This window comes from Pelodiscus sinensis, chromosome 2, assembly GCF_052426305.1.
Source record: "Pelodiscus sinensis isolate ZL-2025 chromosome 2, ASM5242630v1, whole genome shotgun sequence".
Taxonomy (NCBI): domain Eukaryota; kingdom Metazoa; phylum Chordata; order Testudines; family Trionychidae; genus Pelodiscus; species Pelodiscus sinensis.
In genome coordinates this window covers 208,897,108-208,909,907 of record NC_143053.1, presented here as the reverse complement: position 1 = coordinate 208,909,907, position 12,800 = coordinate 208,897,108, and the positions used below count along the sequence as shown (strand labels likewise).

Here is a 12,800-nt window from a genome sequence, read left to right as displayed (position 1 = left end):
TTTTGTTCATGAGTAAGAACAAACTGAATCGGGCTGTTCTTTTAGAGGCAATGCTCTCTGTGTGAGAATAATGTGGTGACAGAAGTTTGAATGGTCACCTAGTTTTGGAGGTAGCACAACTTGATGCCTCCATTATGTTTTGGGGTTTCTCACCCCAGATTACAATGTTAAAATTAGAGTGAGTCTATATATGTTTGATTCCCTCCAAGAAACTATCCAAGGTTTTCCAAGCTGAAAGTCATAACTCACTCAGCCCAGTCTTCCTCAAAAGCTTGACCTAGAATTGCAATGTTTTCTGGGGTCCTGGCCTGAGGTTAAAATTTGAATGGCAATCTGAAACCGGTTTTGTAACTAAATGTTTGTAGCATGCTAAGCTTTCCCATGTGAATTAAACAGAGGACATGGAGATGGATGAACATTGTATTGTACTTATAACTTCACAATTCATCACTGGCAATTTTTTGTGCTAAAGGCATACTGTGATCACACATTGAAAATACTCTGTATTTTCAGGCGCATGTGTATATGTATATGTATATTAGTTTTTTCCTTAAAGTTGTATAATCTATGCAGTTGTAGGATGGTGCCCTTCTAGTGGATGGGGGAGGGGAGGGTGATTAGTTACAAAGTGAAATGCAAATGGAGGAACTTATTCTCCATTGCCCTGCACCTTGTTGTCATTTATACCAATGCAAAGTTATCAGTAGAAAATGTCGTCATTCTCATCCACAGCTGCTTTACACACAGCAGGCTGGATTTCCAATTAGGCACATGTTTAGGAGTGACCGTGTTATAAGGGCTCCTGACCCCTCTCCAACTATGGGCAACACACAGGTCAGCTGTAGGCAGGGGTCTGCTGAAGATACCGTGCCTACAAGTGCATAAAGTGTAAATCCAGCCCTGACTGTGCTTGTATGTGACTAAAAAAAGGTGCAGTGTGGTAAAGGTTTAGGCACTATATTTTCAGGGGGAGAAAAGTGTATTCTGCACAATTCCATCGCTTGACACTGTACAAAATACAGCAGATGTGCTCTCCTTTCAACTAGCCGCTCTCTCTCCCTGGATCATATTTCTTTTATATCATATTTTCTGTTTTCTAACATTTGAAACAATAGCAGTGAACTTGTGGCCTTGTTGCTAGGCTTCAAGTTAAATTTATGCAACCGAGAGAGGCACTATTTTCATTTTTGAATTCTCAATCAAGCCCTGAAGCAAAATGATCCTGTTTCTTAGCAACCCAGAGGGGCCGAGCCAGATTATACATTGGAGCTCTTTAGTGCAACAAAAGAATAAACAGCTTCCAGAATAAACATGTGCTGTGAGTTCATCTCTTTGCTCAGTGTCCCCTAGCGCTGTGGAGAAGACAAGCCTGCCTCTGATACAGCCAGAGAGACCTGACTTTACAGCGGTGAGTGGTGTCTCTTAAACACTTCTGTTGATGCTTCTCTTTGAGGCTGCTTTTGTGGTTGTCACCACATGCATGGATCTGTGTGCGCCTGGCAATTAAGTATACAGCTTGAACCTCTGAAAAGTGAGACTCTCTGGTCCAGACCAAAGCATTCTGGTGAAGGACTGGTGCTTAGGAGACCTGTGGGCTGGCCTGCCCAGCATGCCCCAGTCATCTAAAGAAGTGGGCTGTGCCCATGAAAGCTCATGATAACATCTACATGTTTTGTTTGTTTTTAAAGTGCTACTAGACTAGTTGTTGTTGTGTGGGGGTTTTTTTTTTTAAAGCTTTCCCGTTACAGACTAACTCAGCTATCCCTCTGAAGGTTTTCAGGATAGTTTTGATTGTGGTCAGTCATCCATTTGAGACCCAATGAGATCACTCTAAATGTTGGATTCTAAGAATTTATCTCCCCTCCCCCCCCTTTCCTAATGCTCTGCACGTTTACATTCAGATGAGGTCTTTGTTGCTCAGGAGTTCACCTGCCCTGTACTTGAAGTCATCATTGGGCACTGCTCACATTAAAGCAACTTGCACGGGAGCAATTTACACTGGTGCAAACAACGCCTAATGCATAGGGCTTCAGTAATGCAGTACATGGCTTTTGCCGGTACAATTTGCTCTCCTAGGTTATCCATTGAAGCCACTTTCACATAAACCATACTTGGGCCAGCATATTTATGAATTTCTCTAATGGAGATAAGGTCCTGGAGCGTGCCCAAGTCACTCTGAATTGAATTGACTCTTCAGAAGTTCAGTTCCGGGGTTCAAATCTAGCTGTATAATGCCTGTCAAAGTCTGATGTGGATGCAAATAGCCTCTAAAGATTTTGGGGGTTTTCACTTGGGCCATTCTCTAATCCAAATCCTTTGTGATCTCATGCAGATATGTCCAAGAATTGATTGTGATGTCCTAGGAGATTATGACTTTAAAGGGCTGAATGATAAACAGCAAGAGCATTTGTTCATCTAAGCAGCAAGATTCCAAATTTTATGTAGGCTTCCTTAGTAATATGAAAGAAAGGAGGGGGAAAATGTGAACATTGTGATTTATTGGCACACTGGCTCCTAATATGTTGGCCAAGTTGCTGATGTAATGCCATTAAAATCAAATGCAGTTTTTCAAAATGTTGCCTGAGATGCCAGGAATTCATTAAACAAACTTTTACAACGGTGTTAAAAGAAAAGGAAATTAATTATAGCACTGTCTTTGAGATCAATGGGAATTCCTCTGTGCATTTAGCCACAGCCATGTGTAGGGGCATTGGGGGGAAAAATCCTCTATTGCCCATCATTCCACTAATGTCACTCCAGTGGGATAAAGGGTCTATATGAGGATCAGATCTCTCCACTTGGCAGCAATGTTTCCCTGGATAGTGTAGTGAGGGCTGCCTCCCTGACAGCCCTCAATATATGACGAGCTTGGGAGGAAAGGGCAGAGCTGGTGTGTACAGTTGCATGCTAGCTATGCTGGGCTGATGCAGCAGTTTCTAGATGGTCATAGAAGCTGGGTATGAATTAGAGCAGTGCGGTGTGGGCAAATACAAGAATATGGAGAACCACAAAGTTGGCATAAAGCTGCCTTTCTTCTACCCCAGTTCTGTTCCTTCACCAAGCAGATGGAGAAAGTGTCCAGGGGCTTGATTTTTTTTTTCCCCTCCACCTTGCACCTGATGTGGTCATTTATACTTGATCAAGGTGGGTGTAAAACATTACCAACTCTGCCTACAAGGCCTAGCTCACATCAAGTCTGCTTTGTGCTGGATGGTGTATCTATACCTACTAACAGTCTGCTTTGAAGAACTTTGCAGTCCAAGAGCTTGTCTAAATGAACAGGTAGAGCATAGCAAGGCTGTGGCTAAATCTACAGTGCACTACTACTGCACATAATAGCAGTCCACATGGACACCGCTATTGAAAATTAAAAGTTCCTTAGTGTGACTCAGTCGGCTTTGAACAAGGAGTAGGTCGATGCACCCTAGAGTCCCCATGGAGAGTTACTACATGGCAGCTAGTGTAGGGTTGCCAACTTTTTAATTCCAGAAACCCAAATAGCCTTGCCCCGTCCCTTCCTAGAGGCCCCACCCCTTTTCCAAGACCCTGCTCACCCCATCCCCCCTCCTTTCATTGCTCACTCCCCCACCCATACTAGCTCACTTTCATCAAGCTGGAGCAGATAGAGGGGCGAGGGCTCCAGATGGGATTGTGGGCTCTAGGTTGGGGCCAGAAATGAGGGATGTAAGGGAGCTCTTGCCTGGGGCAAAGGGTTGGGATGTGAAAGGAGGTGTGGGATCCAGCTAGTGGTGCAGGCTCTGGGGTGGGGCCAAAGATGAAGGGTTTGGGGTAGAGGAAGGGGCTCGGCTGGGATCGAAGGGTTTGAAGTGCAAGTGGGGATTCTGGGCTGAAACTGGGAGTTGGGGTCTAGAAGGGGGTGCAGGCCCTAGGAAGGAGCTGGAGGTGGAAGGGGGTTAGGGCTGGTGCAGGAAGTTGGGGTGAGGGATGCAAACTCCATGGGAGGCTTACTTCAGGTGGCTCTTGGAAGTGGCCAGCATATTCCTCTAGCTCCTAGGTGGTGATATGACCAGGAACTCCGCAAGCTGCCCCTACGGCTCCCATTGGCCATGGTTCCCAGCTAATGGGAGCAGTGAATCCATTGCTTTGGGCAGGAGCAAAGTGCAGAGCTTCTCAGACATGCCACCAGCTTCTTGGGAGCTACATGCAGCCAGGTTAGGGAGCCTGCCTGCTCTGCTGCCCTGCCAGCTGGACTCTTTGTCCCAGTCAGCAGTGCTGTCTGGAGCCACCAGGTTCCCTTTGACCAGGTATGCTGGTCAAAACCCAAACACTTGGGAGTCCTAGGCTAGTGCACTGTAAAAGCTGTACATCCCAGCTTTTAGCCATATCCTAAATAGAGGAGAAAAAACACCTGGTGGGAGCATTACCATCACCATTCTAGAGATGAGGAACTAAGGCACAGCAGGATCAAAATCCTGATCCTACAAGCTGACATCCACAGACTGATCCCTGTGCTCATACCTAAGCCTGCGATTATGTCACAGATCACGGAACCATGACTTCCAGAGACCTCTGTGACACTTTCCACTTCAGCCCTGGGGTGGTGGGGCTGGAGCTGTCAGCCAGCTAAGGTCCTGGAGCTCCTAGGGGGTGGGAAGACCCTGGTGTGCTCAGCGTCTGAGGGAAGACCCACAGTTCTGAGCTGCCACAGGTTTGGGGAGGACCCAAGAGTTCACAGCTGCTGCAGGCAGCAGGGGTCCCCTCAGATCCTAGCCACTGGCCCCATAATGCCCAGACACCCTCTGACTCTTCTCCCTAATCATTTTGTTACTGTTACTAAGTCAGGGACAGGCTGTGGGTTTCTGTGAATTTTTGTTTGTTGTCCATGTCCTGTCTGAGTTTTACTAAAAATAATCATGACAATCTTAACTTTTCTCTTACCCAGCTGATTTTAATGAGGCTCTAAGTGGCCTTAAGTGTTTGCTTGTTCCAGTCAGCTTACAGACGTGAGGCCTTTGGGACTCATAAAAGGCAATCCAGATAGCATGGTGATAAATGGGCTAGAGGGGCCTATATAGACTAGAACTGAATATCTGGTGGAGCAAAAAATTGAACCTAGTTTCAGAGTCCCATTTGGGTGCCAGAACCACAGACCCATCCTATCCCTCTTCCAGATATGACCACCCAATGATATTAATCTAAATACTGATATTGAATGAAATGTAATGAAGAGCGAAGTTTTACAGGCATTCATTTATCTGAGCTGCACTAGAACTGTACAGCACTGGGCATGTAATCAGTGTGAAACCCATGCAGAACAATCATTAATCAGATGCATGTTGTCTTTTTTTTTTTTTTCTTTCTCCCAGGGGTTAAAATACCGGCAAGGAAAGATCCCATAATGTTCACCCCTCGCTGTGAAGGCAGACATCCCATGTTCTCTTTTGAGAGACAAATCAAATTTTCAGCATACCTGGATTTGGCCTTTGCACACAACCAAAGTTTTGTGCAGCAGCTCCAAGCCATCCCCCAGAGGGATAGATGGCAAAAGCAGCCTCCAGATTTTAGTTATAAACTCTATACATCTTCCACACTTTCAAGAAAGGCACCAGGAAAGGACAAGGAAGGGCTGGATACCCTCAATAACAAAGAACCTGAGACTAAGCAATGTCTGCCAAGGATAGACACCAGCCAGTTCTACCCTGCTTTGCAAAGGAAGAAAGAGTTACCCAAGCTTGTCACAAGGTTTCCGCGTATAGGCTCATTTGAGGCAGCTAAAATGTTTGTTGAGAATGGAAAATATAAGAGTGGCATCTACCGTGATCCCAAACCACATGATTTTAGGCAGGTAAGGTACATAAGAGTATGTCATGGTAGTATGTCTGCAAAACAGTTTGGAACCAGTGGAAACACGCCCTCCAGCCATGGTCAACAGACTTTACCTGGCGGGGTCCAGGTTAGCGCTCCCATATAGGAAGCACTTTGAAGCTTCAGCTTGGGCTGTGAAGTCCACCCGTCTCCCCAGGCTTCAGAGCCTGTGTTGCAACTTCAAAGCACTGGCTATACACCTTTTCTGAGTGCTAGCACATAAGAAATGACTCTGCTGGGTCAGACCAAAGGCCCATCAAGCCTAGTACCCTGACTTCTGACTGGACAATGAAAAATGATAGGTCAACCCAGGTGGGAAGGATTGCTCCAAAATGCCATGTGGGCATCCCTCTGGACTGTCTGAAGCAATTTCTTTCAGTAGCCATAAAATCCTTGATAGTTAATGTCTTAAGCCACTAGACAAGGTGGGTAAGATAATAGCTCTTATTAGACCAACCTCTGTTGGTAAAAGAGACAAGGTAAAGAAGAGCTCTGTATGAGCTTGTCTCTCTCACTAGCAAAAGTTGGTCCAATAATACATTATCCCACCCATTTTACCTCTCTAATATCCTGGAACCAACACAGCTACAATACCATTATCTAGGCCTGTGTTTCTCAACCGTTTTTTTAATGTATCCCCTTTATTTATTTATTTATTTATTTATTTTATTTTTTTTAAAAGTACCCCCAGTACCTACAGTTTTCAGAACCATTTTTCTTGTCTACCATTGAAACACATTTGTTTAAACAACTTAATCCTAGCCGGGTGGTTGAAATTTTTGGGTGTAAAGAGTACAAAAATAAAGCGCTGTAAAACTGAACACCAATTCAGTTTTCTCCAAATTTCAATTGTGTTGAGGGGCTTTCTCCCCCTTCTCTCCTCCCCCCCCCCCCAGACTTCTCTCGAGTACCCCTGAGGGTACTCATACCACTGGTTGAGAAACACTGACCTAGGCCACTAGATGTCACTCTTGGAATAAAAACTTTGATCAAAGGCTGGGCAGTAGTTACCCAACTTTGCTGTAGATAGCTAAATACAAGCTCTGATTAAGAAAATAAATGGTCTCTGAAAAGCTTTGTTGAAAGCACACGGGTTCCCTGATGGACCTAATGTTTTGGAATTCTACATAATTTTGCATACAAGATTGAAATAAAAAATATGGCTGAGTGGTTCATGACTAATTCATTCCCCTTACCTTATGGTTTTTCTTCCCTCTTTGCTGTATGGCTGCAATGTCGGGTCTCCAAAAACCCTGCCTGAAGTGCTTAACTAATTGAAGGGGAAAATGTATCTTCATTTATTATTTGTATTTATTTGCAATAGAATAGTGAAACTGTTAACCATAATTTTTATTTTGCCCAAAAATGCAGATTTTGGACAACTAAAATATTTTGTGAATTCATCTCAATTTGGCCTTGCTTTGGTTAAAATAAAGAATTTGAAAATGAATTTGAAACTGAATTTTCAGTTTTTCAGGCTAGATTCCCTAAGATAGGGTATGCCTACATTACCCCGCTAGTTCGAACTAGGAGGGTAGTGTAGACATACCCAAAGAGATGCCAATCACAAAACATTCCTTGCACATGATTCAATGCCTATTCAACTATCTTACACTTGGTGTAATAGGTGAGATTGTGGCTGGATCTACCCTACAGAGTTTTGTCAGCAGAGCTAGATCAGCGGGGGGGGGGGGGGGACGACAAGGGAAAATGGGAGGAAAATTTCTAAGGTGAAAAATGGCAATTACCCGTCCCTCCAAAACTAACTTTTGTTATAATTCACAAAGTGACCAAAAAAAGCAGCATAGACCCTATTGTTTTCTTTTATAGGTCATATTTACCAGAAAAATGATAAATAACTGTTCCCCACTTTTCAGTCTCAGCTGTACCCAGGGCTAAATTCCATTGCCAAATTGCGTTCACTGGAATTTATCTCCTCTATTCTTTGTTTACTCAGGTTAAATAAATGCCAATTCTCCAGCCTATATCTACACCAGGAGTATTTAAGGAATACTTGTCTAATCTTTCATCCAAGTATTCCTAGTGCAGATACAACGTTACGGGTAAAGCTACAGTTTGTACTAGCATAGTAAAAGCACCACCAATGAGTCAAACAAGCTAGACTGGTGAAAATACAGTTTTGCCAGTATAGTTGCATTTACAGTGGAGGGGGGGGTTGTGTTGATGACCAGGGAGTGCCCCTGATAAACACACGTGCTGGCAGAAGTCTGAAGTGTTGATTTGGCTTTAGTCTTTACTGGTACAGGAAAATTGTCTAATTGAATGCTGTCTTATGGGAAATCCTCATGTGTTCCAACACTTCATTCTACAGGAATCCTAGCGGAAAAACTAATTTCCATTAACCTTCTCAAATCCAAACTTTTCTCCTTCCACTAAATACATTAGAGAGGAAAGCTTTTTCTCAAACCTCCCAGGCAAAACTCTGCCATCAACAGAAAGAAAACACATTCACCTGGCCACTCTGATTCCAGCTCTGCACTGAGAGTCTGCTTCTGCTTACTGCTAAATATCCTCCGCTCCCCCTGCCTTCAGGATCAGGCCCAGAGGGCAAAAGGATTCCCCACTCTAACGACTTGAGGAATACAGCATTCAGCCTCCAAGGCTCTGTTTCAGAGCTTAGTTTGTGCAAGTGTTTGCTAGGGCTAAGCCCCAGAACTTCACGGCTCTGGCACCCCTGGGCTTGGTGCATCTGTTTTTAATTTGCTTGAGTGCTGGTGCTTCTTTCACTGCAAATTAGGAAATGAGATGTTTACCCAGAGGAAGTGGGAGGTGTGACTCCTTCCTCATGTAGATATACACTTGCTAATGCCACCACTATGCTCAAAATGGCAGCATGAACATTGTGGCATTGGCAGTGGTTCAGGCTAGCCACCCAAGTCTGTGTTGGAGGCTTGGGCGGGATTGTTCACAGATAGCTACCTATAGCCCCAGCCTGGGCTTCCAGGGCCATGCTGCTAGTTTTTGTGCACTAATGGGAGCAGGGCTAAGGCACGTCTGTGTATCCATGCTGGGAATTGCCTCTTCCCTTCCTCCCCTCCTCCCCCACAACGCTAGCTGCTGTGTACACATATCCTAATTGGCTACACTTCACCACAGTTCCAGCCAACTGGCAAACTGCACAAGTCTGGCAAGCCAGCTCTTGAATAATCTTCTGGATAGTGATGCAAGTTGAGAGCTGCGAAGGGTTTATCTGCATAAGGAATTTTACTGGCACAATTTCATTGACATAATTATACCAGTAAAATCCCCACGGAGACAGGCCCTTGCAATTTCAGTCCTAGGTTCTCCCTTGTGGCAAGGCTGCTCTGTGCAATGCTGCCTTTAAGACACAACAGAAGCACACCAACATAAACTAGTGAAGGGCTGATGTCATGGCTTAAAGCCACATTTGGGCCCTGTTCTGCTGAGATTTCCTATGATCAGAATGGTTTAGGCCTTGTCCGTGGATGTAGCTGCACAATTTTTGGGAATAAGAGAACCGATGCTAGTGCAAGACACACACCAGTACAGTGTGTCTACATTAAAAATTTGCTGGGTGTAATTATATTAGTCCCAAAACCTCCAGTATTGATGGGGTCTGAGACGAAAAAAACAAGGTATAAAATTCAGAGATGAGGTAAATGTTGATGCAGATTATGATAGTAAGTGGATGTAAATGGCTTTAAGTTAGTGTCATTTACATACTGAAAGCCCAGTAACTCTCACTTACATAGTATAATTCCCATTGAAGTCAGTAGGAGTGGCACATTATAACTGAAGGCAGAATTGGGCTCAACAAGACTAGAAAGCAGGTTCAGCTAGTAGAGTTCAAGGTAGCACTCCTATTAGTAGGTCTTCCTGCTGTTCCCCGTTCTGACCCACTGGTTGGGGGTGGGTGTGTGTGTGTGTGTGTGTGTGTGTGTGTGTGTGTGTGAACACCACATTCCATCAATTTACCCTTCCACATCTGCTTTTATCAAATTACCAGTCTGTCATTTACACTGCCACTTAATGACCTCTGAATTTGGCCCTAGAACTATTTTTGCTGCACAAGCCCCCACCGTTTGTTTTCACATGTCCAGTTAATTAAAGCATAATATCCCCATAATTTGCACAGATCATTAACTCAGATACCACAAAGCCTTATGATGACCTGTTTTCTTCCAATATACTAGATCACTCCTTTGTAATCCCACTGGGATGTGTCTGCCTAGACAGAGGTGCTTATATCCTAGATGCTTTGTGGAGGTCTGAGAAAGTTGTGAATTTGGTTTGTGTTTCTAGTTAAGCACCTTACTCTGTGCTACAAAGTTAGGTCGACATTAGTTATCTTGCATTCAAATTTGTCTGTGTCTGACATAATATCTCATTACACGGATGCTGTAAAACCATGGCCCTGAGTGGCACAAAACCATGATCGACCTTCTGAAGTCAATGCTGCGCTAGTATATAAACTCCGTGACCTGTGTCTATTGCAATGGTCCTTCAGAAGCTGTCCCACAATGCCCTATTCCTTGCGACCATGATTGCTGTGGTCATAATTGTAAATTCTGCTGCCCTGTAGTCACTGGGACCAGAAGCTCCTCCTCTCCCTACCCCACATGAGAGCTCTGTGTAGGTTTTTAAAATATCTTTTCTTGATTGCCCACCATGGCAAGCACACCTAGTAGCTCACCCTTGTGTGCAACTGCTCACTCAGCCACGTCAGCGAACAGGGAAGCCATGTCAGCGAACAGGGAATGGTGTTTATTCCCTTTCTACCATTGCCTTTCACAGAATTCCCAACGAGGTGAAAGAGCTCACCCTAATGAAGTCTCTCTTCCCTGCATATTTCGAAGTCCATTTTGCAAGGACCCAATCTTGCCCCATGCATGTGAAGTCGCTGTTTGAAGACAGGCTATTAGTTCAGTCAAAAACTACCAAGCATTAGCAACTTTCATGTCCTCCTGTGCAAACTACAGGTCCATTTAATCTTGTCTATTTTGAACCTAGAGTCATTTTTGCTTAATTCATCCTTTCAAATACAGAATCTCTTGAAGCTCCTTTGTTCCAGCGTTGCTAGTTTGTTCTCCACTAACCAGAATCTCTTAAACATGTTCACTGGAGTACTGATTAGAGCTGACTGGAAACAGTTTCCTAGTCTTTCAAAAATGTTGAGATTTCCAACATTTTTCCTAATCTGCACTGGCACAAAACTGAGATTTCAAAATTTGCCACAATCACAAATTCCATCCTGGACCAGAGAAACTTGCATTGAATCAAATAGATTTCTGTAAAAAGGTTTGGTTTCAGTGAATCGGCATTTGGTTGAAAAACAACATTTTGTTAAAAAATCCCTCAGCAGCTTTAGTACATGATGCTGCTTAGGTCAACCAAATGTGGTTGTTGGAAGGCAATCTTAAGTACTCCCTCATCACATTCACAGAAAGTAATCCTCATCCCTAGCAGTTTTAGGATCTTGACTCCTGTGGGAAAATGTTGTACTGCTATTATTAATTAGATGGTGGTAGTGCTTAGGAGTCCACTCATAGACCAGGATCACATTGTTTTAACTACTGTACAAACAGACTATAAAGATGGCTCATACCTCAGAGAGCTTATCTCTGGGCAGCTAAAATAATGAACAGATGTTGAGCTGGGGTAGGTCTGTTGAAGTGAATGGCACTATGCCAGGTTAGCCAGATGGGGAGCTAATCCCAAACTTTTGTTTTATGCATTGAAAAGTCATTAAAGCTATTTTTGATGTAGTGGTGTACCTTGCCCGTTAGCTAATTTCAGCACATCAGGGCTTCCCTGACTCTTGGTTTCGGTATGATGACATGTCTAACATTGCAATGTTCCTTGTCTTGTGCAGTATGAAACTAATATACCAAACTTTGTGACAAGTTACCCCAGAGACCCTTTCAATTTAAAGTTCAAGTCTCAGCATTTAAACATAGGTAAGTGTTTGCTATTGTGCAAATGTGTGGTACTGTAGAAGTTAGCTATTGATGTGGTGAATTCAGGGGGGGTAGGGATAATTTTGAGGTAACTGACCTTAGGGCAGGTTTAAGGGGTCTAAAATGAAGCATGATACACTTAAAATCAATATGTCTGGATAACTAGTATATAAAATCAAATTTATTTTCCTTGTTAACATGGGATTTGTGTCTCAGACCTGGCTCATGCACATCATCAGATTGTCTCAGAATACCTTAAGAAGCAGGATTGGGTCCTATAGCACTGGATGAGCACCATGGGGTAGCATGCAAGCATGAAAGTGACAGCAAATTGCTGGAGAAATTGCTTCTAGACATAGATTTACTGTAACCAGCCATTCCTGAGTCAGCTGTCACTGTTAGATTGTGCCTGGCCCTTTTGAATGTGTGGCTGGGGGGAGAGCACAAGGGATCTTCCAATCACACACATGGCTTGCAGGACAGGCTCAATTGCAATCCTTGTGCCTGGAGGAAAAAGGGACTGATCCATCTCCACCACAGTGTAGGGGTATCCACAATCCCAAAGCGCATTGAGGAAACAGGGCCAGACCTCTCCACTCCTCAACCATAGCCCTCCCAATGAGGCTTATGTAGGGGGTGCAAAGTATGCTCGCCTGCATGCGGGAAAATTCAGGGAGAAGTTCCCCAACAGCAATGCAGCTCTACTGCACCTCTGGAGATTTGAGCTCAGGGTACACACTCTTCCTTATGCACACTGCTCAGAGTTAGTTTGTGGTTTCTTATGTTAAGCAGATGGAGCAAGGGAAAAGTGCTCTTACTGTAAATGCTATAGCTCTCAAGTCCCATATTTCTGGTCAACAATTGCACAATAGTTCTGACCACTCTCTATATATGCTATTTCCGTAAAACATGAATATCAACGACCATTTACAGCAAAGGGATGGGCAGGGAGTTCACAAGGGTTATGCATTTTTCACATATTCCTCTTTCTGGGACTGTCTTCCAAACTTCCATCTGCTGACAGCTCTCCAAACC

General features: G+C 43.9%; 1 protein-coding gene across 4 annotated transcripts in view; it reads left to right on the top strand.

Annotated features, from left to right (window-relative positions):
• C2H7orf78 (chromosome 2 C7orf78 homolog) overlaps positions 1–12,800 on the top strand; it is a 29,893-nt gene that overhangs the window by 11,904 nt on the left and 5,189 nt on the right. For 2 of the 4 annotated variants that reach the window (XM_075922303.2, XM_075922301.2), the window contains 2 exons: positions 5,328–5,806; positions 11,681–11,765. In XM_075922303.2, coding sequence (XP_075778418.2) covers positions 5,360–5,806; positions 11,681–11,765 — 532 coding nt within the window. In that variant the 5' untranslated portion in view covers positions 5,328–5,359. Of the gene's footprint in view, positions 1–1,135; positions 1,409–4,584; positions 4,670–5,327; positions 5,807–11,680; positions 11,766–12,800 lie in introns of those variants that run through there. The other 2 variants (XM_075922302.2, XM_075922304.2) reach the window with 2 other exon arrangements.